The 21,201-nt window shown below is 42.2% G+C and overlaps 3 protein-coding genes across 10 annotated transcripts in view; 2 read left to right on the top strand and 1 right to left on the bottom strand.

The window, feature by feature from the left end:
• Window positions 1–3,002, top strand: part of atp8a1 (ATPase phospholipid transporting 8A1) — a 106,333-nt gene extending 103,331 nt beyond the window's left edge. For all 7 annotated transcript variants that reach the window (XM_005935189.3, XM_005935191.3, XM_005935194.3 and 4 more), the window contains one exon: window positions 546–3,002. In XM_005935189.3, coding sequence (XP_005935251.1) covers window positions 546–643 — 98 coding nt within the window. In that variant the 3' untranslated portion in view covers window positions 644–3,002. The remainder of the gene's footprint in view (window positions 1–545) is intronic.
• shisa3 (shisa family member 3) lies at window positions 2,903–8,163 on the bottom strand. The gene is made up of 2 exons (XM_005935196.3): window positions 7,483–8,163; window positions 2,903–6,119 (listed from the first exon to the last, which is right to left on the bottom strand). The coding sequence occupies exons 1-2, from the start codon at window positions 7,751–7,753 to the stop codon at window positions 5,533–5,535; spliced, it is 858 nt and encodes a 285-aa protein (XP_005935258.1). The 5' UTR covers window positions 7,754–8,163; the 3' UTR covers window positions 2,903–5,532.
• A 105-nt stretch (window positions 8,164–8,268) lies between these two features.
• On the top strand, window positions 8,269–19,482 carry LOC102297626 (BEN domain-containing protein 4). 2 transcript variants are annotated; one of them, XM_005935199.2, is made up of 7 exons: window positions 8,269–8,355; window positions 9,105–9,864; window positions 13,392–13,982; window positions 14,759–14,910; window positions 15,011–15,037; window positions 15,137–15,377; window positions 17,454–19,482. In XM_005935199.2, exons 2-7 carry the CDS (start codon window positions 9,402–9,404, stop codon window positions 17,684–17,686), a joined length of 1,707 nt encoding a protein of 568 aa, XP_005935261.1. In that variant the 5' UTR covers window positions 8,269–8,355; window positions 9,105–9,401; the 3' UTR covers window positions 17,687–19,482. The 2 variants fall into 2 exon arrangements, with proteins under 2 accessions (XP_005935261.1, XP_042081992.1); XM_042226058.1 differs by having other exon boundaries at window positions 14,759–14,850.
• Window positions 19,483–21,201: the final 1,719 nt, after the last annotated feature.

Genomic DNA, 21,201 nt, shown 5'->3' on the forward strand with positions numbered 1-21,201 from the left:
GTCTTCCATACAAGCTGACAGGACCTGGGACAAACTGTTAGCAATCAAAGCAAACACAAGGAAGTTTTTAATTTTGGGCTGTATATCTCTTTGCAAACAGTTTCCCTTAGCAACTGCCAATACCTTCTAGCAACCACTTGCCAACCAGTCAGGGAAAAACCATTTTGCCTTGAAGTCTGTGGTTGTCAGGTTACACCAAGTAGTTTCTAGGTGTGTGTGCTTGTATGTTCCACCGGGCAGGAGAGTTGATTTTCTTTTTGTTTGGTTATCAGATTGATAAAAGCCAGCATCTTCATCAGGATCTAACATCACTTTAAGTCGATACTGATTGTAGCCGAGCTAACAATGCAGATGTGAGGCCTGTACTGATTTTCAGCAAGAAAGCAACCATAAGCATATTTCCCAAATTTTAAGACTTTAGATTTTGTTTATTCTGTTGATTCATGTGTCTCATATGTGTGTTTTTTTTATGTATATATTTTTTTAATTCAATGAATTACTGATCTGTACAGTCTTTGTTTGAATTTTATTCATTATGTTCACAGATGGCTACGCCTTCTCTCAAGATGAGAACGGAGTGGTGTCTCAGTCCGAGGTCATCAGAGCGTACGACACCACCAAGCAGAGGACCAACACGTGGTGAGGCGTCGGCCTTCTTGTTCACGGCCGGCCAGCTCGGAGCCACGGCGGCCGTTTCCAGTGGCGATATTTGAAGCTTGACGGGGAGAAGCGGTGGTGTGTGCGTGTGCCTCCGGCGCTGAGGGGAAGGGGGGTTTGGAAAGAGACAGAAGAAAGGGACATTGTGTCGTCTTTGGGAAAAAAGGGATTTAAAAGAAAAAAACAAGGAACAAAACAAGTCACGTTCGCTGTCAGCTGTAGTTGTGTGTCGCGCAGACATGATACGAGCACTGTGCTTTCTTAGCAGTCTGTGGTCTGAAGTTCTTCACTGTTCGTTTGTCTCCTTTCTGTTGATTTGAGCCAAAAGCCTAAAAATCCTTTTAGTAAATCGAAATCAAACACCGGACAGCGATTGGTTTCAGACGCTTTTGCACTCGTGAAAGATTGCCAAGGAGCAGTCGTATATACAATCGTCCAAGTACTAGTGAATCTGAGAAAAAACGTTAAAGCAGATGTAATTAAAGTCCTGTGTGTCCAGCGCGACACAGACCACATCAGAGCAGATGTTTGGACATGTTCGTTTTGTTTTTGCACTCGAGGAAGCATCTGTTGTGTGAAGCCTTACATTTTATTATGCCTTTTCTTTCCGTCGGTTTCTTTTCAGATGCATTTTATACACATGTAGATACTGTGCCTCGTTCTTGCCTCTTCATTTATTTATGTTTTTTCTGAAGAAGTTGCCTCCTGCAACCTACCGTAGTCCTGTGTCCACCGTTTTCGCAGCAGACGTATTGCTCTCGACTTAAAATTGCATTCCACGCATCCGCTCCCGTTTCAACAATCACAACGGTGCCTACGTCAAACTGTTCCCTCTTAGAAGAAACAGATCGCTTAGACCAGTGCGCCGCACACACACTTACTGTCTCCCCACCACAGAATTGCACTCCTACAATGTGAAAACTACAGATTTGTTCCTGCAGAGGTGAAGAGGAGGCTCTCTGATGGGTTTTTCGTTGAAGCTTACAGTGGCAGCAGTGGTTCCCTTCAAATGGAGATTTTATCCCTCTAACATAAGTGCCATTAGCTTAAGGGAGAGAGAGAGAGAGAGATTAGCCAGGAAACTCCACGACAGTATCAAAACTGCTCTGTCTCTATAGTTATTTTGTGGATTTGTATTTTTATATTGGAGACGTATGAATTTTGCATCGACCGGCTTTGTAATGAATCGTCTGTAACGTTTCGTTTTTTCTTCCTCTGATGGCGGGCTAGATTAGACGTGACGAGGAAACCGAGCTTTCTTAAATGTCTTGTTATTATTAATATTAATATTGTTACAGCTTGATTTATTTATAATTGACTAATGTCTGTGTGATTGCTTTCTTCTCCCTATGGGAGATCAGATTTCTGATGGTGCGAGTGTGTGTGTACGTGTGTGTCGGTTTTTGCTTGCATGTGCATGTGCCGTACGAGTGTGTGTGGGTGCGTGTGTGTGTGTACCTCTACTGTGGATAATTTCTGTGTATGCACTGCATGTCTGTGTCCTCTATGAAAGACTGGGAGGTTTCTGGCACCTCAGTCCTCCTGGTGTGTTTCTTTTATTGTATATTTGTGTGCGCGCGCGTGTGTAGTGACGCTTGCTCAAGTTGTCCGTCTGCACGACTCCAGGTATAGCTATGGTGTACTAACGTGTGCCGATGCATGGCCTGTATGGGAACGCGAGGCTGCCGGCGTGCGGGTGTTCGCGGTGAAACGCTCGACCTCGACTGTGAGAGTTTCTGACGCACCGCTCGCTTCGACAGATGTTTGCACAATGCACTCGATGTACCTTTCCAGTTGTGGATATCTGGTATTTTCTGGTTTCGGTGTAGATTTCTCTTGAGTGTACACGTTTGTGACCTTTTTTCCACGCAGTGTACCTCCTGCTTTACAGGAAAGCTCATTTGTGTTTTGTGTTTCTGATTATTTTTCTCTGCTGGTCTTTGGCGTGAAAACTTAATCGGCTGTCATCTTGTCAGAAACTTTCCAAACAGCAGAATGTGGTTGTCGTCGTTGTGGAAGGTTTGGACTTTTGCTTTCTTCTCTTTCTTTTCTTCCCAGAAAACATAAAACACACGTCGTTGTCTGTGAAGGTCGTGGGCTGCATGAATGGAAAACAAAAACTGTTCTCCGAAGTGTTAACCGTACTACTTTACTTCTCCCTCAAGTGTTGATCACTTTACAAAAGCGGAAACAAAAAAGGCGCACCTTCTAACTTTTCTTTTCGATGATTCGTTTCCTTTCTGTCTTTTTGTTCGATGATTGTTCTGCATGTTGGGACTGCAAACTTATAAGTGTTGTCTTTACTGCCACGAAGGACTACTGAAATAAACTTTACAATCACTGACGAACAATGTGGAAGTCTGTTATTGCTTTTGTGTTATTTGCAAATTTGTAATCAGCGTGTGTGGCGACAAACTGGAGAGAAAATCCAAACAGGAAAAGGAGGGACGGCCATCGGCCTGCGAGCACGACAAACAAATTATATCAATAGACTTCTCATTTGTTATGATTGCGGGGTTTACTCGAACTTCTCGTGTGATCCCACACAGGCTAAGTCCTGTTTGGCTTTTCAAATTCTTATTGTTATAATCAAGGTCCAAAAACTTCCCTTCATTAGTTGATTGACAGAACATTTTTTTATACATAAACACTAACAATTCTCTGGTTACAGCTTCTAAATGTGGGTTTATTATTGTAAACTGTAACAGGATATCGTTGCATTTTTGCATGATGATCATTGGAAGCGTTGTAAGACGCCGGCCTAAGCCTTCATTTCTGTGACTGCTTTGCTATTTGCAGATATTTTACAGACTGAAAAACAAATAAATAAATAAAACATTAGTGTGGGGAGATTAGGTAATGAAATAAATACCGGGTACATCTGAACTATAATTATTTTTTCAAGCTGGAGAGTGCAAGCTTTTGCTGTTGGTTGATGAGGTGACACCTGTGGTTACTGGTGGTGGGAGCAAGTGTGATTTTATTACATTCAGAAGAGGGTTTTTTGAGCAGCTGCTTTTTTCTACATTTTCTGTACAACTGCTATCGACACCAGGACTCTACTAGACTCTATTGGAGTGACTTTACATGTTTCATTGTTTAAAATGCTCTTTATGTATCTTATACTGGAGGGTAACCCCTCAGTTTACACGACTGAAAGCCAGTTTTCTTCTCAAATAGCTTTGAGTAGCAGGTGGGTTGGGATGCTGCCGACTGGAGATGCCAATATTAACCCTTTAAAGCCTGAACCATGAAATAAATGCCAAGAAATTCTAATCTTTTGAAGATGGAGTGTTTATTAAACCCTCATTATTTTAAATTAATTAAAAATACTTTGAATATATTTCTGTTAATTGTGATTTATTGCTTAATAACGTATTGTACAGTTGTTAAAGGATTAAGAAAATCCCCTCTCAAAACATCATACAGAGCCAGGGATTACTTGTATATGCTTGGACAAGTTTAATGGCGATATCTGTAATGTTAACTGTGTATTTGTGGTGCATCTGTTAAAAATATAATAAAGCAATCTACAGAAGTCTGGTGGTTTAAAAAAAAAGTCAGAGGATTCAAAAGTTTAGGCCCTGAGAACAAATACAAAACTTGAATTGTTATAAAATCCACACGATTGTTTTAAATAAAAACATTCACTGTGTGGAGAATTGGGTTCCTACCTTCAAGGATAACTTGGAAAAGAAGTCGGAAACTTTTCTGAGCCTGGCAAAAACAGAGGATTCGATGTATCCAAAAGGTTTAGGAAATATCATGAAAACATGTTCGCGACTTCTGTTTTCCTTTCATAAGCAGAAGGTGATACAGAGGTTTGAACTGACAGCTGCAAGTTCAAACAAGACAGGATGGAGGTAACACTCCGACAGACGTTATTCATGAGAGCTGTATTCTGTGATAAAAGACTTAACGGATACCTGAACGCAGCAGCAAACATCCTGAAGCCGAACAGCTTTCGGGTTTCGTGACAAACCGGTTGCCAAGTGTGTTTCACAGTCAGGTAGCCGGGTAACAGAGCAGTCTTTGTGGAGGTTTTGCCATACCTGCTGGTGCAACCCAAACCTCTATTTCTGGGGTGAGTTGTTTTTAACACTGTGACCACGCCATGCTCATTGAGCACTGACAATGACTGATCTCAGCGCTGCATTCCTGCTGTGAAGTCTGGCGCGAGAATGAGCGACAGGTAGGGAGATGATGTGCCGGCCTGACCTCTCTGGTTTCCTTTTTGTCTCAGTGATGATGATGATGATGATGAAGCCCCGTCTTTCTGGACAAAACTGTTACTTAATAAGCTTTACATCAAACAGCACACAAGTTACTATGAGACAACATTTATTTGCTGAAGTTTAAGCAATCAATCAGAAGAGCTGTAAAATCCTTTATATAACATAACATTTCCTCCAAAATAAAACGTCTCTCATTCCCAAGTCCTTCCGATTGTCAGAAAAAGGAATTCTCTGGTTTCCCAAGTCTGTTATACCTCTGTTAATGCTTAGCAGAATCTGGTGACGGCAACATCTGTTTTTCAGGAAGATCGCTGATACATTTCCATCTTGAAACATCAACAAATGGAAACCATGGAGATCTGTTCACAAAGTAAAAGTGCATACATTTTACAAATGGTGTCAGATCTGCTGATGTGTCCTGTGCTGCAGACAGGGAGTACCTCGGGCCATGCTGGTCAACCACAGCAGCTCTGTCACGCTTTGTGCCTACCCTCCAGCAACTCGCTCTGCGGCCAATTGGCCGGGCCTCATGCATAGCTTCTCTGGCACCAGCCTCGTCTGGCGTGTTTCTGTCTGTGACAGGTCGCATCCTGCCCACTAAAAATTGTGTAATCCTCTATTTCCCGTGCTGAGAGCCCTGTCAGCTCTGTCCAAAGTCAGCGAAGCCCTTGGTTGCTGCGAAGGCGTCAGGCTGCAGAGGGAAGAAGTACTGCTGGGGAAGAAGGAAGCTGGTGTTCTGGGACGAGTGAGTGGCCATCGGGGGCTGATGGAGCTGCAACTGGGTGTGGGATGAAGGCAGCGGGTGCTGGATCCCTCCTGTCATGGGTGCTGGTGGGGATGTGTAAGGGGGAGGTGGAAGAAGAGTCTGTGGGGTCTGGGTGGGAGTGGAGGCTGACGATGAGACGGTGGCTGATACCAGGCAGCCATGCTGCTGCTGCCCCTGACCTCCGAGAGAAAACCTCCGCATGGAGCTACCTCCTCCGGCTGAACTGGAGCTGGTGGTAGCCGTGCTGGACTGCCGCGATGGGGCTCGCAGGCTTGGGGGAGCCGTGGTAAGGATCATGGGGATCGTTTCCCCCTGGCAGCTGCGTAAAGAGAAGCGAATGGGCTGCTGGGTCGGCTGCTTGGGCCTGAGACACGTGCAGCAGTAGACAGCCACCAGTGAGCCAACTATGATAAAGGCGATGAAGATGCTCCCCACCATCAGGAAGGGCACGTAGATGGGCTCTGTGGGGAAGGAAACACGGGCAATTTTTAAAAAACAAATCTGTAATATTAAACCATTTATCATACATTTCATCAGTGACATCAGCTTATTTGGGTTTAACACAACTTACTATGTAATGTGCATACACCAGCCTCAAAATGTTTGCATAAGAGGAAATAAAGTTAGCAGCTCCATTACAAAGTCCTTATAAGTTTCACATAAAGTCTTACCTTGCGATAAACTAAGAAGCATGACTGTAGCTGTTAATAGTGGGAAAAATTGTGCTAAACGTTTCTAATCATGACATTTCTTTTAGGTTCTCCACAACGTTACGAACAAACAAAAGTCACATTCCTGCTGAAAACACAAACATCTCAAGTTACGCTTCATGAAGCCTTTTCACCAAAGAAATCCACATTAGTGTTTATTTATTTTTAAATGGGAAAACTGGGAAATTGTGAGCATACGATCCACTCAATTAAAGGCTTATAAGCTTATCCGTTGGGGAAATTTAAAGAAAACTGATAAAACCTCCCCCAACAGCAGGTCAGTCTAACACTCAAACGCCTCATAAAGAAGCCACAGAAAGGACTCGCCGTCTCCTGATGTTGTGATTACTTTAGTTTAGAAATTAGTGAGCTGTCAAAGCTAATGCGCTTTATTTCTGGGCAGCATAATAGACCTGTCTGTGTGAGAAGGGTTACACTCTTCAAAACATTCCTGGACTGCAAACCTGCGCCGCTTGATCAAATTTCCAACTAATTTCTGCTTACAAATTTTTGACAGGAATTTGTTTAAAGAGGTTTTAGCGGAGTGACTGGCGGGGTGGGTCATCGAAAACGTGTCCAGGTTTCCACTTTGCACTGATAATAATTTGGAGTGTGATGGAAACTCAAGGGAGCTGGATAAGAGCAGGTGGAACCTGGAGCCTCAGGCAGATTAATGCTTCAAACAGCAAAGGATGTAAACCTCATATAAGAAAGCTGCAGTGGAAAAAGGTCTTACAAAACGCATTTTATACTCATTTCATATTTGAAATTCATATCAGAGTGCATTAGTGTCCTTCAGCAAAGGCACTGAACCTCTGAGTGCTCTGTGCTGTCTTAATTGTTCAGCTGACCTCTGACCTCTCTAGGAGGATCCGCTATAACTTAAATAGGCAAGTCCTTCTCACAGCGTCTCCGTGTTTACCTTTTAAACACTACAGGGTTAAATAAAGTAAACTGAGAGTTTAGTCATGTGTGTTTTTCTCCATTCAACTAATTAAACTCTAATAAATTTGGATTTTTCTGAGGTCTTGCTTAAATTACGCACATAACGAAGACCCGAGGAAATCGACACCACAATCTTGGACCTAAATTAGCTTAAAATCAGTGAACCTACGCGCTGCAAACTCGGTGTTATCCACCTCCCTGTCGTTGGTGCAGATGCCCTGGTCCAGCCGTGCGTCCGCTGCGGCGCAGCAGTAGCGCAGCGCGCAGGAGCCGCAGCAAACTGTGGCGTCCATGGTGTCAAAATCCTCCGGACACTGGAAACCCTCGTGATAATTTCCATTTGAGTCCAGCCACCCGTGGCAATACTCTCCCTGAGCATCCGATATCCGGAGATTCCAGGTCAGATATCCCAGCAGCAGGCAGCTCAACAGGCGCACCATCCCGACGAGCCGCTGGGGTTCACGTTCCCTGCGTCCAGTGGGCTTCAGCTCAAAGCCTCAGTCCAAGTTTACACACTTTTCATTTGTGTTAATTCACCAAAAAAGAAGCTAAACGATTGGATCCTAAGACGTGAAGTTAGGTCACCGTCATCTTCCCAGCGCTGGAATCGCTCTCAGTCTGCAGCTGCTCAAAGAGGGGGGGAATCCTTAATTGAATGCTCTCCGGGTTTCTTTTAAAAATCTCATTACGGAACTTCACTCTCATTCAAACGGGCTTCAATCACCAGCTGATGCTGAACAACTTGCTTTGGAGTGTCGCTCCAAACTCTCCCGTAACGCGCCTGTGCGTTAAAGTGTGAGCAGAAGTTGTGCGCCCACCTCACTGCAGTTTTGCTGTTTTTGTGGTTGGGGCTGGGGATGTGTGTGTGTGTGGGGGGGGACTAAGCGCGCACGCAACCTCTATTAACCGGACGTTGGGGATCACGTGGTGCAGAGGGAGCCCGGCGTGACTCTAAACGCTTCATTCCAATAAAGCCGCTCAAACAAGGCGCACGAGCTGGGCCACGCTTGTGTGCGAACTCTGCGGCTGCGCTTTAAAGCAGGTGAACGCGGAGATATGTGACTCCAGCTTTGCTCATCAGCATTTTATGTTGCAGTGCTGCACACAGATGAGCGTTTTAATTCTTCTTATTCCAGCAGCTTCTAGCAGCTGCCGAGCCTTACTCATTTTATCATTCACCTCACGTGTAATTATTACGGTCACGATCGCCCTGCTGTTGTTTCATATTAGAGAGAAGTAAGAAGAAGTCTCCGCTAAAAGCAGAGAAAAACAGGTCCGTCTATTAAAAGCTCCGTTAAAAGGTATCGAGGCGGCGCCCCCGCGTGGCGCTGCGAACTTTTAGCCCCGTGGGCTGTTGGACAGCTGCTGGCCTGCCTTTGACGGACATCAGGTGAAGGGACTAAAATGATCACAGACACGTGATTTTGTTTCCCAGTGAGTAGGTGTGCGGCTGGCAGTGCCCTTCAGCTTACCTGTTTATTGTAATCAGCAGTCGGGTCAAATCAGGGACAGTGATTAGGCCAATAATGCTTTCTTTACATTCTCATTTATCAACTCATTCGTTTTTATTTGTTAGTAATTTTCCATTTCAATTTAAAAAAAACAATACTTTGATATTGTCTTTTGGCCTGTTTGATTTTTGCCCTCAGGTTCGGTTATGTGTGGAAACATTTTCCTTCCATCTATGCCCGCGCTTTGAGCTCAGTAGCAAAATGGCCTCTGCCTTTTCTTCCTTTCTCCATTCTGTTTCATTATTTATTTATTTCTCTCTCTCTTTTTTTAAATTTTCAGATTGTAGGCTAACTGCTACAGCGCCCCGTTGTTCTCGCTGAGGATGTTGGCTACAAAAGGAGGCAGCCAGTGGCGCACAAGTCCCGCCTGTATTTCCCTCTGGAGGAGTCTCGGTATCGGCGCCCCCGACTGGGGATTGGAGCGGCGACTTGTCAGTAAATTAGCCCACCCTTCACAGTGTTTGTGAGGGAAACCGAGACAGTGACGGTCTGATCCCTCGCTTATCAGCTGCCTGTCACACCAGCACGCTAAGATACCGACCCGCAGCCATCCGCCGCGCTGTGACACCTGGCCGGTATGGAGGGAGAGATGCAGCCCGCAGATGAAGGGCCGTGCGCCCCGAAGATGTGCCGACAGCAGCGGGGTCCGTACAGCACCCTAAAAACCTTCCAGAGCAAGCGCTCTGCGGGCAAGTCGCGCTTTGACCGGTCCGCTGTGGTCGAGATGCCCCTGTTTGGAGACGGGCATCATTTCACTTTTCACCCCGAACAGCCTCATCCTTTCCAGCCGCACCATCATCAGCAACAGCGTCTGCAGCAGCAGCAGCTCCACCAAACCGGCGTTTCTATCAGCAGCAGCCAGCAGCATCACCGGACGACTCAGCAGCAGCAGCAACGTTTCCCATGTGAGACCAGGCCCAGCAGCAGGGTTCCGACATCCACCTCAGCGGCAGCATCTCTCGGTAGCCAGCAGCGGCACGCCAGCAGCGGCGGAGCAGAGCCCAGATTTTCTCCGGACTGCACCTACGGTATCAGCACAGGTGGGTTTTAAACTTGCCCAGAGTGTGGCACGAAAGTCACTTCTCTTAACGTCTAGGATATTCAGACTTTTACAGTCGTTGAGTCCAGATTAGTGAAACGCTGGAACAGTTGTTTTTCTTTCTTTTGGTTCGCCTTTTAGATGAATGAGTGCAAAGCTTCCAGAGTCAATAAACTTAAGGGTTGCAGGCAAAAAGCCAACATGTCTTTTGTTTGTCTTACACCACCTTCATGTTTTTGTTCCCATTTCTTGCTCCTGTCAGCAGTGATTGATTTGCTGTTGTGATGAGAGCAGTCATGATTGAATCTCTAGTGTGCATGTGCTAAAAATTACACCGGGTAATTGTCTGCGCCTGTGTGTTTACTTGCGAATGTATATGTGTGTGTGTGTGTGTGTGTGTGCAAGAAGGGCTCTGTCTCCTGTTGTAACACATTGTTCCCTGCTCATTTTCTTCTCAGCTGCTGTTCATTAGAGGGGTGCACAGGAAGAAATGTGTTCCCCATGTGGAGGGCGGGTCCATGGGAACCAGCATTAAGATGAAAGCAATGAACCTAACCCTGGCATTACCAAGATTAAATATTAGACATCTCATCCCTTAATCAGATAATAATCTCGTTATCACTGCTGGCAGCAAAGACTCAATTTGCTGCTGCTTATTGTTGCTTTGGAGACAATCAAGTGCTCAGCCAGAGCTCCGGTCTCACTGCAAGCCCTGTATTAACTAACTTAGATGTGAAATGGCAAATTTGTGCATCAGGTAGGGCATATTTAACTTTTAAGTGATCGTTTATCTTTGACCAGCTCGCATCTGTGAAACCTGGGTCTCTTTGTTGTTTGCATCTATTTTGGCATGCACATGATCCTGATATCACTAATGAAACAGTCACATAAAACTGTGTTTTCCCTGCTCTAGTGAATCAGCCTATAATACACAAGATGTATCATCCAATCAGAGCTAAAGCGTGCCATGCATTTCTTGCTGATAATGACACATCAAAGTGCTTCTATCTACACCACAGAAACAACTTAATGTTCCTCTTATGGCTCGGAAAAAGAAGAAACTTGATGTCCTTTCTTTCACCGGAGGGCCTGGGATTCAGCAATCAGTTCAGCACACAATAACACAAATTGCATTGAAAAGCCTCTCCCAAAGAGTTGTGATTAAAATAAATGGGTCTCATAAATTTTCCCTCTGCCGACCGTGTTGTTTTTAATGAAATTTTATGAGACTCTCAGCTCGCAGTGCCACGGAATTGGTGAGAGAAGGAGACGAGAGTGGGGGCGGGGTGCACGGTGAAGGCGAATGATATCAGATACATCTCGACGGGTAAACAGAGACGGCACGCATATTAATAAATGCGACACATCTGCGCCAGGCTGATAGACACGTCTGAGCGAGTGGGAACGCAGCAATGGCCGCCTAGAATTCATTTTGTCTGTGTGTGTGTGTGCGCGTGTGTGTGTGTGTGTGTGTGTGAGGCCAGTGGACTCATAATCATTACAGAGAGGTGTGTGTGAGATCATCTCATTAGGACGTGCCTAGACTACCAGGGAAACTATCCACTGAGGCTTGTTTCTGGACAATAGCTCCATGCTCATTTTGTGAAACTGTGACTTTAGAGTTTATTGACATCTGAATAAATCTGTATAATCAAGCTGACATTTCCATGAGCAGAGGAGCCAAGTGTCTGCTGCTCTACTGGAACACTTTGCCACAATAAGACGTGGCAGAGAGCAAAAGAGAGCAAAGAGTAAAGGCAGGCGGAAAGAGTACAAACTACAACCCCAAGAAACCCAATGCACACAATCACTCATGTTGTTGCCAGAACTGTAGCAGCTTAGAGCCTCATGTTTCAGCACTGGTGAAAAGTACAATATGTTTCATCAGGTAAGAACCTCAAACCTGATTTTACAAGCGAGGGTTCCTGCTTCAATGCATTTCAGAACTTGGACATCTGTCAGCAGAAGTTATTGGTTACTCTGCTGTTTAAGACTTCAGTTAAAAAAACAAACACAAAGCCAAACTGAAGATTAAACCAGGGGGCTTAACACAGCATGTCGCTTTAGCTGAGGCATCGTCCTGTTTTAGGTTTCTATGCAATTCAAGCAAAACCATTTCCCTCTAAACACCTTCGTGTTATGGATGTATTAGTTAGATCCACCAATTTGGAGAGCGAACACAGGAGACACAGATGCAACGTAAAACAATATAGATATACTTATTTTCTTCTTATTGCATCAGGTAGAACCATCCCCGTTCTGACAGTTGACCTTTTAAAACCAGACAGTTTCTCTACATTTATCCCTCCTTCTGGATCAGATGTCATCAACTCAGCTGCCTCTAGTTTGTCTTTCAGGCATTTATGTTTCCTGCACCCAGGCAGACCCTGTATAGGTGACACCAGAGTGAAGATGTAAGACCACGCGCCCTTTCATCAAATTTAAAGTAGCAAACACAGACCTCGCTGTAATAAGGAGAGGTGATCAAATCTGTCTCACACAGTGCAAGAAGATCAGATTCTTAAACTCAGGCACAACAATGCTTTGTTTAAAATCTTACTAAGAGAAGTGAAATCACAGAAATCTGCGAGTTATACTGTCCTGGCTGTGCTTTTCCTTGCACTTTGACCTTAGATTTTAACTTAAGGTACTGCATAAATTAAATAACACCCATCGATTTCCTTTACGTTGGAACAAAATGCAGGTACATCCTGGACAGGTCACGAGTTCAACACAGAGCTAACCCACAGAGAGAGGCAATCGTTCACACTCAGGTTCAATTTGCAATCACCAGTTAAGCAAACAAGCATGTCTCTGGAAAGAAAGCAGACTGCATGCAAGCAGCGATGGTGCTAACCTCTGTGCCACCGTGCTGCCCTGGACAGACAAAACCCTTCAATTTATGTTCCAGCTTATGAGCAGGATCGTAAAAGCAGCCGTACAAAAAGAGAAGCACTAATGCTGCATGTCACACCGTACATGACATTATTAGATTGTTCACATTTTAGAGGGATTTTGCAGTTGTAGCTTTTCAAGGTGTTTTAATAATTGCAGCACTTAAACTGTGTAGTCCACTGGTACGTCACGCAACGTTTGATACAGGAAGTGTAAAGTGTGCTCATCTCTGAGGTATGAATGGTGTAGGCTATACTTTGCATGTGTGTCTCCTGAAGGATTACTGCTGCACAGTAGAAGTAAAGCCAGATAGTAGCCAACAAAGAAATTATTTCAAGCCTCAAACTCCTCAAGGACTTGTCTGCAGCTTTTGAGCTTATCACTACATCCTCAGCAGTGACTTGAGTTTGCTCACTTGTCCTGAAATCCTGTCAGTGTAGGACTGTCTGCCTGTGTTAACTGATTGCATTGGTTAGTGGGTCAGCAGGGAGCATGTGAAAAAGCCAAAAGCTCCAGCGAGTCTTATAAATGGACCTTGAGGGCAATGTTTGCTTGAGTGACTCTGCAAACACAAGCAGCTCATCTTAAATCCAATGACTGGCTGCTAATGTGAATGTCTGTTGTCTGCTTCAGAGAACCGTCTCATCTTAGATGCCTTCGCCCAGCAGTGCAGCCGAGTCCTCAGCCTCCTCAACAACGGGCGTCTCCTGGAGCCCTCCTCCTCCTCCGCCTCCTCCATCACCTCTAACATTAAGCTGGAAGACGGGCCAGGGGACACTCAGGGGCTTCATTGCTCCTCACAGGGGAAGTCTAAATCCGAGGAGAGCTCTTCCACCACAGACCCTGAGGAGGAGGCTCAACAAAGCCATTTGAACCAACAACAGACCTCTGCAGTTCTCCGCATCTTCACAGACTCCCTGCAGAACTATCTGCTCTCAGGACCTCAACAACAGCACCAACAGCAGCAACATCTGTCTGCTAGTCTGGAGGACGAGCAGTGCCCGGCACCTGAGTCTGGTTCAGGAGTGTCTCCTCCAAGACACAACCTGGGAGGATGGGGCTCCCCGACTCCATCAGAATCATACGGCCACCCCTCGTCCACACTGCCTGAGGAGGAGGAGGAGGAGGAGAACTGCTGTCCTCGCTGCCTGGAATTAGAGCAGGAGGTGTTGTCTCTGCAGCAGGAGAACGAGGAGCTCCGCAACAAGTTGGAGAACATCCCAGGTGCAGTAATAACAGCCAGGACACAGTGATGACTGCTTTGATCCTCACTCAACTGGGGACAGGAAATCTCTTCATCCCACAAATCTTTTTTTTATATGCTGCCATCTGACTTTTGATTTCATGTGCACGGCATTAATCGGTACCGATGATACACATCAGTGCTATTTACAAAGCTTGTTATCGAGGGCTTCTGGGTAGTTGCTTTGCTTTATACTCTTATTTACTCATATACACGTAACATGCATAACATTTGTGTTGACATCATCACTGGAAGGACAGCAGAATCAAAGTCGGATTCTAATATAAACATTTAAAGTCCATGTAGTCAAATCCATACGTGTCATCTTTCTTACAGCGTTTATATGAGTGTTTGTTTTCATCTGTGAAAAATACTGAGCACAAAATGTGCTTGTGAGATCAACAAATTATTAGGAAGTGCTTCATTTTCTTCCTCATGCTTTTGCAATCTAAATGCATCCCACAGTTTAAAAAGTGTGTTCAAAGCATCTATTTTTGTTAACTTGTCTGCTCTCCCCAAAGCATCCTGAGCTCCCTGTTGTCACACTAGCCTAGTTTGCACTAAAACAACTTATTTTAACTGCACATAAAATTCTGTGTACAGTGTCTGATCGTGAAAAACCAGGTTGTAAAGATTTGTTAAAAAGGAAGAAAACAAAGCAGGGTGTCAGTGTTTAAATGCAGCAGATGGGTTGTTCTTTGCTGCGATTTTGACCCTGGGCTTCTCTTTATGGTAACGTTCGCTTGTTTTTACACAGTTCCCTGTCAAAATGTTCTTGACTACTTCAAGACTGTTCTCGAGTTCCACAACCAGCTGGCCCAGCCGATGCCAGAGGAGCAGCTCACAGAGGTGAGGAAGCAGCCCCCTCTTCATTATTCAGAGCAGATGTCATCAGTAGCATATCTTAAGGTGGGGAAATATCACATCAGGTCAACAGTGCATTAGAAATGTCTTCATGCGGATAACTGTGAATGTAAGTGATGTGAAATTAAAAGCTCTGTCTATACAGGAAGAAGAGCGGCAAACAGTCTTTGAGGTTTGTGTCTTAACTTCTTGTTTGTTTGTTTTTAATTACATGATAGAAATGTCATGGAAAGCAACATCTTTAGTTTTCTCCTCCTCCTCCTCCTCACAGGGCAGTAAACAGCTCCTGGAGAACTATCCACTCTTCATCACCAATAAGCAGTGGGACGAAGCTGTCAACTCCTCTAAGAAAGATGGCAGACGGCTGCTGCGCTATCTGATTCGCTATGTCTTCACCACAGATGAGCTCAAGTTCTCCTGTGGTTTAGGCAAAAGGAAGCGGTCAGTCCACTCAGGAGAGGCAGGCCTGGAAAGACGACCGCTCAACCCTGTTAAAGTCAGCTGCCTCAGAGGTAAAACTACAAAACATTATAGTTCAAGGCATACTTTAAATAGGAGGAAAACATTACAGGTTATTACTGTTTAAATACAGAAGATGTGGCCAGTTTCTATTTATGGGTCTATTTGCTCAAAAGGTCTTTTTACAAATTGCTTCACTCAAGGCTTGAATCAAGTGTGTGAAATATCCTGAGACCTTTATTGACACAGTTGTACGACTCTCATGTTAATCTTTTAATTATAAAATATGTTATTAGTGTTGCTTGATTGCCATAAGTGGCTTTCTCATTAGAGTGCTCCACTTCTTTAAACCACTGACAGACCTTAAAAGCAGCAGCAGCTATCTACAGTCTAAGATCTGATACATATGGGGTTTGTGGTCATGTGATGCAGATTATAGCAGCTTAAATTAAAGTTGTCTTAACTCCGGTTGCTAGGCAAAACCAGGAAAGTTTATGTGCTATTTACATCTTACACCCAGAAAGCATTCAGATCCCTTCACATTTTGCTCTGGATTTAGTTTTAATGGATAAAAGTGCTCTTGTCTTCATGTTTGCCTTGTGGCAGTGTGGATGGTGGAACCTTACACACATGGGTTTGCTTTTCCGAAACTGTCCCATACGTTCATTTTGCCACATATGGACTCCAATCAAGGTTAATTAGCTCCTTAAGTCGTTGCCTTTTTTAATTCGATTTCCACCTGAAAAAACATCCTGACTTTCATCGGTGAAAGCTCAAAGCTGTGAGGACTAAACGAGCAACTGTGGGAGAATTTTGAAATTTGAATTTTCTGCATACTCATTTATCACTGTATACAAAATGTTATGTGACCGCAGTGAAGCACAACAATGCTATATCCATTTAGACTTTTGAACATTGAGTTGAAATCTATACGGCTGTGTGTGGTGGAAGGGATTCTAATAAACTGGATGCATCTGCTTATCTTAGAGAGCCACAGCAAAGAGTCACACTACTTGTAAATGAAAGATTTCACTTTATGCTTTTAGTAAGTTTGCAAAAAAGAAACTTAAATCACATTTTTGTGTCTTTTTGGTTATTTGAGCATAGACTGATGGGAGAAAGTGGGCATTTTTAACCATTTAAAATTCAATACAGTGGCTTGGGTCTAAAAATGTTATTCAATAGACGGACAGATAGTATTTAGCAAAATAAAATACATCTCTGGATATGAAACACAAACTCATGATGGTGTAAATAAATATTTATAAGTTTCAAAGGTGATAGGTAGAAGTCTAACACTTACCGTTATAAAAACAACCAAACAGAAAACTGAGCTTTATACGAGCTACCGTCATTCTCATGGCTACAGTTATATGTGCGTCACAATAATAATGGAGTGTAACAGCTAGATGAGCAATATTCCCTGAATGAAGCAGAAAAACCAAACCACTTATTTACCGATTTAATCCATCCTCATAGCAGGAGTCTATAATGAGTTTTTTTGTTCTGTTTTACTCTTGTATAGTATTAAAACTAATGTAAATATTACATTTTTAATATAGTTGATATGTGGCTTCCAGCATAGTTTAATATTTATTATCAACCATGGAAATTTCATTTGAATTATATTTTTTAAATTCAATATTATTTATCATAATCATCTCACTGCTATAGATCCAGCAGTTTCCAAATATCATATATTTAGTTTTACTTAAGTTAAATATTAATTTGTTATTATCAACCCAGATTTTTAATTTATTTAATTTTTACATTCTGAAGTTGTTCCAAGTCATTACCACAGCACATTAGCCTGTTGTTATCTGTTGTTTGTAATGTTCTTCTAATTTTACGCATATTATTCATGTTCAAAATGAACTTCAGTGGTCCTAACACAGATCCCTGAGGAACTCGACGTCGCAGTTTTAAATTGTGAGTCGATATCAGTCGATCATCAAAGATTGAACTTTTTTGGTTATTTCCTTCCTCTTTGGAGCTAAACACCCAAACACCACCCAATAAGCCCAGGATGTCCTCTGTTTAGCACGTCCTGTCTTAGTAAGGTAGCTCAAATAAGTTGAAAGGTACAGACCAAAAAAAAAATTAATTTTTTAAATTCCTAATCTTGCCAGAGTTTATCCGGATGCACTGTGCTTCAAACCCAGACTGGTGGATGCCCTCTGAGGAGCAGATCAACAAAGTGTTCAGCGATGCCGTCGGTCACGCTCGTCAGGGCCGAGCAGTCGGCACCTTTTTGGGCAGCAGCGGCAGCAGCACCAGCAGCCTGTACATGGACGGCTTTGACGGACATCTTTCACAGGATGAACTGTATTTAAAAAGCTGCCAGAACGGTCAGTCGGATTGAAGTTTAAGGAGAAGTTAAAGACAAATGCCTGAAATGTAGCTGTACAACAACATATCCCAGAACTCTGACCTTATCCTGTCACTTTACACAGTGAAGAAAACATTCCAGAAGACGTTTAACATATAGACTTTATATGTCTAACGTTTAACATATAGACTACAGTCCTCCTTTTCAAATAGTTTTATAGTTTTCCCCATTTTTATACCTAAACCCTTTGTTTAGTGAAAATTGGACTCTTGGAGGTTTTAAATTGAACAGGTTGAGTCTTCCATATGCTCCTTTTTTAAAGTTTGAGCAGTTACATCACTGCCAGTGGAAAGAAGTCACTTCAAGGAGGCTGATTTATTTTTCTTTTCTTTGTTTTTACTTGTTTTTTTACAATCTACATGTGCATTTAGAGTTCATATGGAAGTTATTTATGTTAATGACCCAGTTAGAGACTTGTATGTATGTACCATTGACACCACTTATAAACTTTACCATGGAAAGTAGCACTTAATATATATTTTTTGTCACTGGTGAAGCACCTTTACTTGCAGCCCTTCAACAGGAGTGCCTCTGAGAAAATCATGTTTTGTTATTTGTAGTTTTGCACTTTGAATCTCTTTATTTTTCCCTCATTTAATGGAAGGAAAAGTGCATTTAAAAAGAGAAAAGTTTGTGAAATGTCTTTGAATCCAGCCTCCTTTGGCTGGAAAATGTTTCAATCAATGCTGCGTTGCTCCTAATCTTCATGTTAGGAAGAATATCGCAAATTAATCAAAAGCACTATATTGGAAATTGCTAAAATGTAAAAAGTCAGTTTGGTTTTGACCCAATTTCCATTTTTGGCTTGTAAGAATTCCTCACGTCTGCAAAGGACACATGACATTTCTTGTTTGAATTACTGTGTGTAGCAGTGATATAATACTGATGTTTGTCCACATAATAAACAAAAATTGCAGATTTAAGGAAAAAATGGAAGCCTGGGAAATGTTAATCAGGCTGTATCTTTTTATTTGAATGTTTGCATTTTTTACATCAATGTTTTTTTTCCTTTGCATTCTGAAAATTTGGAATTCAGCTAAAAGAGAATTTGCGGTATTTCGCGAGCATTCCCTTATTACAGTGTTGCCGTACTCGAAGCATTTCATGTCGGCATTGATCAAGACATCTGGTTTAAGGCAGCTGCCATATAATAATGCCTTAAACTCGTTTGGAGACCACCACAGTGTAAAGTGTTAAAGATGTGTGTCAGAAATCCTGTAATGTGTTTCGTTTGTGTGTCGGTCTAAAGTTTCTTTAAACGTCAATCCAAGTGGAAAAAATGTGATCACTTCATCGTTTTCCTGCAACTTCTCCAATTTGCACCTTTAAGTGTCTTACTGTAGGCAAGGCAATCCTAAAGTGAGAAGTCCACGTGCAGGATTCAACCACTTTTATTCTTTTGTGCTTATTTGACGCTCATTGACTTCACCTCACGACACTGTTTTCTGCGTTTGAATGTACCAGATTTCTTAGGTCAGTCCGCCAAGTTGACAGTGCTGTGTAAATGTGTAATATAAAGTACAGTTATTGTGTGAGGTGTCTTTGAAATACCACTTCTCCCTCTTTAAAAAGCCAAGTAGAAAAGTGCCACAGAAACCTTAAACCAGTCGGATTCTGTTGTTGTGTTGCTGTTCTGAATGTGAGCGTTGGTTTGTATTTACTCCTTTACCCTCAAAGTGGCTGTTATCAACACTGTGAAACATCAGTTGGGTTTTTACAGATATAGTTTCTGTTGTTTTTTATTTATAATAAATAAAATAATACCTGAATCCTATCTCTCTATGAAACAGTATTATCTTTGTGACATTAAAGTTTGTCAAATCCATTTTCTAATAGAGTGATCCATCTGCTGGATTAATACTGTATGTACAGGTGACTTGTGCCGGCTGGGATCTTGGCAAGAAAAGCAAACATTATACATTTAATCCATTCACAGGTCATTTCACTGTACCAAAGCAACAAAGAAGGAGACTAAGAGCATTCATCTTCAGTATTAACTTCTTATGTTCTGCCAATCAGAGATCTATCATTGACAAATACAGCTATTGTTAACAAATGTTAATGTTTACCACTTAACTAATAATAAACCAGCTGGTACATAATTTAAATACATAAATTATCCTAAAAAATGTTGAAAGCATTATAAATGTTTGACATTAGTATTTTTCATATGTGGGTCGGAGACTGTAAAATTTCTTAGGCAGGCTGCTTTTTACTTGTTTAAAAAAAAGACTGAATGAATAATAGAAACACCTGTTACTGTCCCGCTCCTTAAGCTATAACACTACATCATATTTTATATCTTAATTTTATGAATCGGCAGTGTAATTAGCTGTAATATATGTGTAGTAGAAGAAAAGGTGCATAATTCAGACGAGGGATGAAATAGAAGTCTTGTAAAATGGAAATGTTTAAACAAGCCACAAAATCCTGTGGGAGATACTACAGAAATACAAAACTGCAGGGACTTCATGAAAATGATTTGGCTGAAAGGGAGTCGCTTAAAAAAATACAAAAAACAAACAGTACGTGTGCACAATAGAGTATTCGTGGTAAGCTTAAAAACATCATCATAGTTAATCTGAAGAAAAAGAGAGGATGATAGGATGTGTTGTGTGCTTGTGCACAGCAAAACCAATGTGTGATTAATTAATAATCTAGGTAGGGAATGAAGGCAGGGTGGGCAGGTAATTTTTCCAAAGTGTCAGGTGAGAATCTAGGGAACCACGTCAGCTGTCATTGACTGTATGGCAGAAATGTCCTTTTAGTCCGTTTAGGTGTTTGCCAGGTGACTTCATATCATCTTATTACACCAGATATATCATAACATTCATGTTTTGTTTTAAATTTCTTTGCTGTCAAATTAAAATATCCTTTCCTAAGGTGGGGGACGTTGAAGTTCATAAACTTCAGACTTACTCAGCAAGGAAACAAAAAAACCTCCTTGGACAGTCACGAACATTTGGCTATTGTTAAACAGCCTATATGTTAATATTTAAATCAGTCATTTGTGATTCAATGATTTATTGTAGCTTAAGGGACATGATCACCTAACGTAATATTATATTAACCTTTTTTCTAGGCACAGTAAGCCAGGTAAACTTCAGCTGCATAAATATGAGAGCATTTTTACAACATTTAAATAATGTAACCGAGATAACAAGGAATCCGTTTGTGGTAAACAGCGCATAAAATTAGAAAGTCTGTAAACAGTTGTGTAAACTGCATGTATGACTGACCTGTCTCTGAAATCCACTAGATGGCGCTGCAGCTCCAGGACAATGTCCTCGGGAAAGGATTTTTTATCCCAACTAATATCATTTTTTTTTATTATTGTTGTTGTTTTTTATTTTTGATATTAGGAAGTAGAGCTCTCACAGGAAAAGGAGCTAGCAATATATTTTCATACATTAAAAAATGTTTGATCACTTTTAGGAGTATAAATAGTTAAAATTATACGGATCAGTTTTCATTTGCCATTTACAAAA

Source organism: Haplochromis burtoni, unplaced genomic scaffold (genome assembly GCF_018398535.1).
Source record: "Haplochromis burtoni strain Fernald_Lab_line unplaced genomic scaffold, NCSU_Asbu1 Contig_194, whole genome shotgun sequence".
NCBI classification, from domain to species: domain Eukaryota; kingdom Metazoa; phylum Chordata; class Actinopteri; order Cichliformes; family Cichlidae; genus Haplochromis; species Haplochromis burtoni.

Coding starts and splice junctions, on each gene's coding strand:
- LOC102297626 (XM_005935199.2), top strand. CDS start 9,402: ATGGAGGGAGAGATGCAGCCCGCAGATGAAGGGCCGTGCGCCCCGAAG. Junction 14,911..15,010: donor CATCAGTAGCATATCTTAAG/GTGGGGAAATAT, acceptor CTGTCTATACAG/GAAGAAGAGCGGCAAACAGT. Junction 15,378..17,453: donor TAAAGTCAGCTGCCTCAGAG/GTAAAACTACAA, acceptor TAATCTTGCCAG/AGTTTATCCGGATGCACTGT.
- shisa3 (XM_005935196.3), bottom strand. CDS start 7,753: ATGGTGCGCCTGTTGAGCTGCCTGCTGCTGGGATATCTGACCTGGAAT. Junction 6,120..7,482: donor TAACACCGAGTTTGCAGCGC/GTAGGTTCACTG, acceptor CCTTCCCCACAG/AGCCCATCTACGTGCCCTTC.